The 2,154-nt window shown below is 42.3% G+C and overlaps 1 protein-coding gene across 1 annotated transcript in view; it reads left to right on the top strand.

Annotated features, from left to right (window-relative positions):
• The window catches only part of DOCK11 (dedicator of cytokinesis 11), a 191,091-nt gene that overhangs the window by 65,471 nt on the left and 123,466 nt on the right, over positions 1 to 2,154 (top strand). Inside the window, 1 exon segment of the mRNA XM_017511236.2 lies at positions 1,448 to 1,582. Within this exon segment, the coding sequence (XP_017366725.1) occupies positions 1,448 to 1,582 (135 nt within the window).

Genomic DNA, 2,154 nt, shown 5'->3' with positions numbered 1-2,154 from the left:
TGTCACCCAGGCTGGAGTGCAGTGGTGCAATCTCGGCTCAATGCAACCTCCACCTCCCGGGTTCAAGTGATTCTTCTGCCTCAGCCTCCTGAGTAGCTGGGATTACAGGCATATGCCACCATGCCTGGCTAATTTTGTATTTTTAATAGAGACAGGGTTTCTCCATGTTGGTCAGGCTGGTCTTGAACTCCTGACCTCAGGTGATCCGTCTGCCTTGGCCTCCCAAAGTGCTGGGATTACAGGAGTGAGCCACTGTGCCCAGCCAAGGCTTTTATATATTTTGCTTGGTCATGCTATGGAGAAATAAATTGATGTTTCAGGTACTTTGCCAGATGTTAAGTCGTTGGCAAGAATGATCTTGCCAAATAATACTCTTTCCATGATTAAAGTTCTCACAATGATCAGGGATCACATTGGGTAATCAGATGGGCAATTAAAAATGACAAGCTTAAATTTTAAAGCCAGATTCTTTGAATAAGACAAGATGCATAGGAATACATTTCCTCAGTAATCATCAGGAGTCTATTTCCTAGCTGCTCTTCCCATCCCACCCTGAAGTAATTTCAGATCTATCATCCTGGGAAATTGCAACTTGAATAAGCTCTGCCTTTCACTATGACAATTGCTTGACATAGCCTGCAGTTTGTGACTTATTGAAAAAAGCATCAATTCATCAGAGAGCTCCTAATACCTTTTCTCGCCTCTTTTATCAGGCTCTCAAAGTCTGTTTTTAGGGGAGCATAGAAGGACAGCATGAACTCCTCAGGCAATCCTCCACCTTTTCTCGTTCCTGTGGGCTTTGCTGTGAGTTGTAGCAACTGGCTACTCCTTAACTATTGTGAATCCCTAACTCCAAACAAATGGCATGGTTCCATTAAGCCTGTTGATTTAAAGCCCAGCACTTGGGGCACTCAACAACACCTGGTAGGCAGCTAATGACTCTGTGCTTCCCTGTGAGTGCACTGTAAACTGGACTTTCAGAAGCAAAGACAGTGTAGATGAGTGTTGTAGGATGTGCAGGTGAGATGGAAATATATAATGTGGCATATATATGATTTTTATATTTATACTTGGATTCATGGTAGTAGAAACCAGATTAAAAGGATCTAATCATTTGTACTTAAATGGGAAAATAATGCTATAGTGAAAGGGTCAGGAGATTCAGATATCCAAATGCTTTATACATTTCAAAGTGTTAAATCTTAATTATTGCTCTGATATTTGATTAACTGAGGGTAAACCATGTGACTTTCATTCTCTATCTGAAAAAATATTAATTATTATCCGAAAAAAAAAATTATAATGATAATTCCTAACATTTTGTCAGGGTTGTCTGAAGATTGTCCAGGTACAATGCCTGGCAAGACTTTGAGGTTTTTAGTTCGGAGAAACTGTTCAAATGCAATATGTATGTAACAAATGAATCATTGCGGGTTTTCCCATGTAGGTATTCAAGAGACGATATTTTTACTTGACCCAACTTCCTGATGGTTCATATATTCTCAATTCCTATAAAGATGAGAAAAATTCAAAAGAATCGAAAGGTTGCATCTACTTGGATGCCTGCATTGATGTTGTTCAGGTAAGACCATTGAGGTAATCCTTCTCTTTTTCTAAGAGGGTTACTGATAAGCTCCCCAGATGGCTGGGTGTGGTGGCTCATGCCTGTAATCCCAGCGCTTTGGGAGGTTGAGGCAGGAGGATTGCTTGAGCCTGGGAGTTCAAGATTAGCCTGGGCAACAAAGAGACCCCATCTCTACAAAAAAAATTACAAAAATTAGCCAGGCATGATGGCGCATTCCTGTGGTCCCACCTACTCTGGAGGCTGAGGTGGGAGAATCACTTGAGTCTAGGAGGTTGAGGCTGCAGTGAGTTGTGATTACACCATTGCACTCCAGTCTGGGTGACAGAGCAAGACCCTATCTACAAAGAAGAAAATTTTTTAAAAAGGTGGCTGGGTGTGGTGGCTCATACCTATAATCCCTGCACTTTGTGAGGCCAAGGCAGGTGGATCACCTGAGGCCAGGAGTTCAAGACCAGCCTGGGCAACATGGCAAAACCCTGTCTCTACTAAAACTATAAAGGTTGGGTCAAATGAGAACACGTGGACTCAGGAAGAGGAGCATCACACACTGGGGACAGTTGTGGGGGGTG

The sequence above is a fragment of the Cebus imitator genome, unplaced genomic scaffold (assembly GCF_001604975.1).
Source record: "Cebus imitator isolate Cc_AM_T3 unplaced genomic scaffold, Cebus_imitator-1.0 Scaffold445, whole genome shotgun sequence".
NCBI classification, from domain to species: Eukaryota; Metazoa; Chordata; class Mammalia; order Primates; family Cebidae; genus Cebus; species Cebus imitator.
Note: the sequence above shows the minus strand (reverse complement) of the source record. Positions and strands in the feature narration are given on the sequence as shown.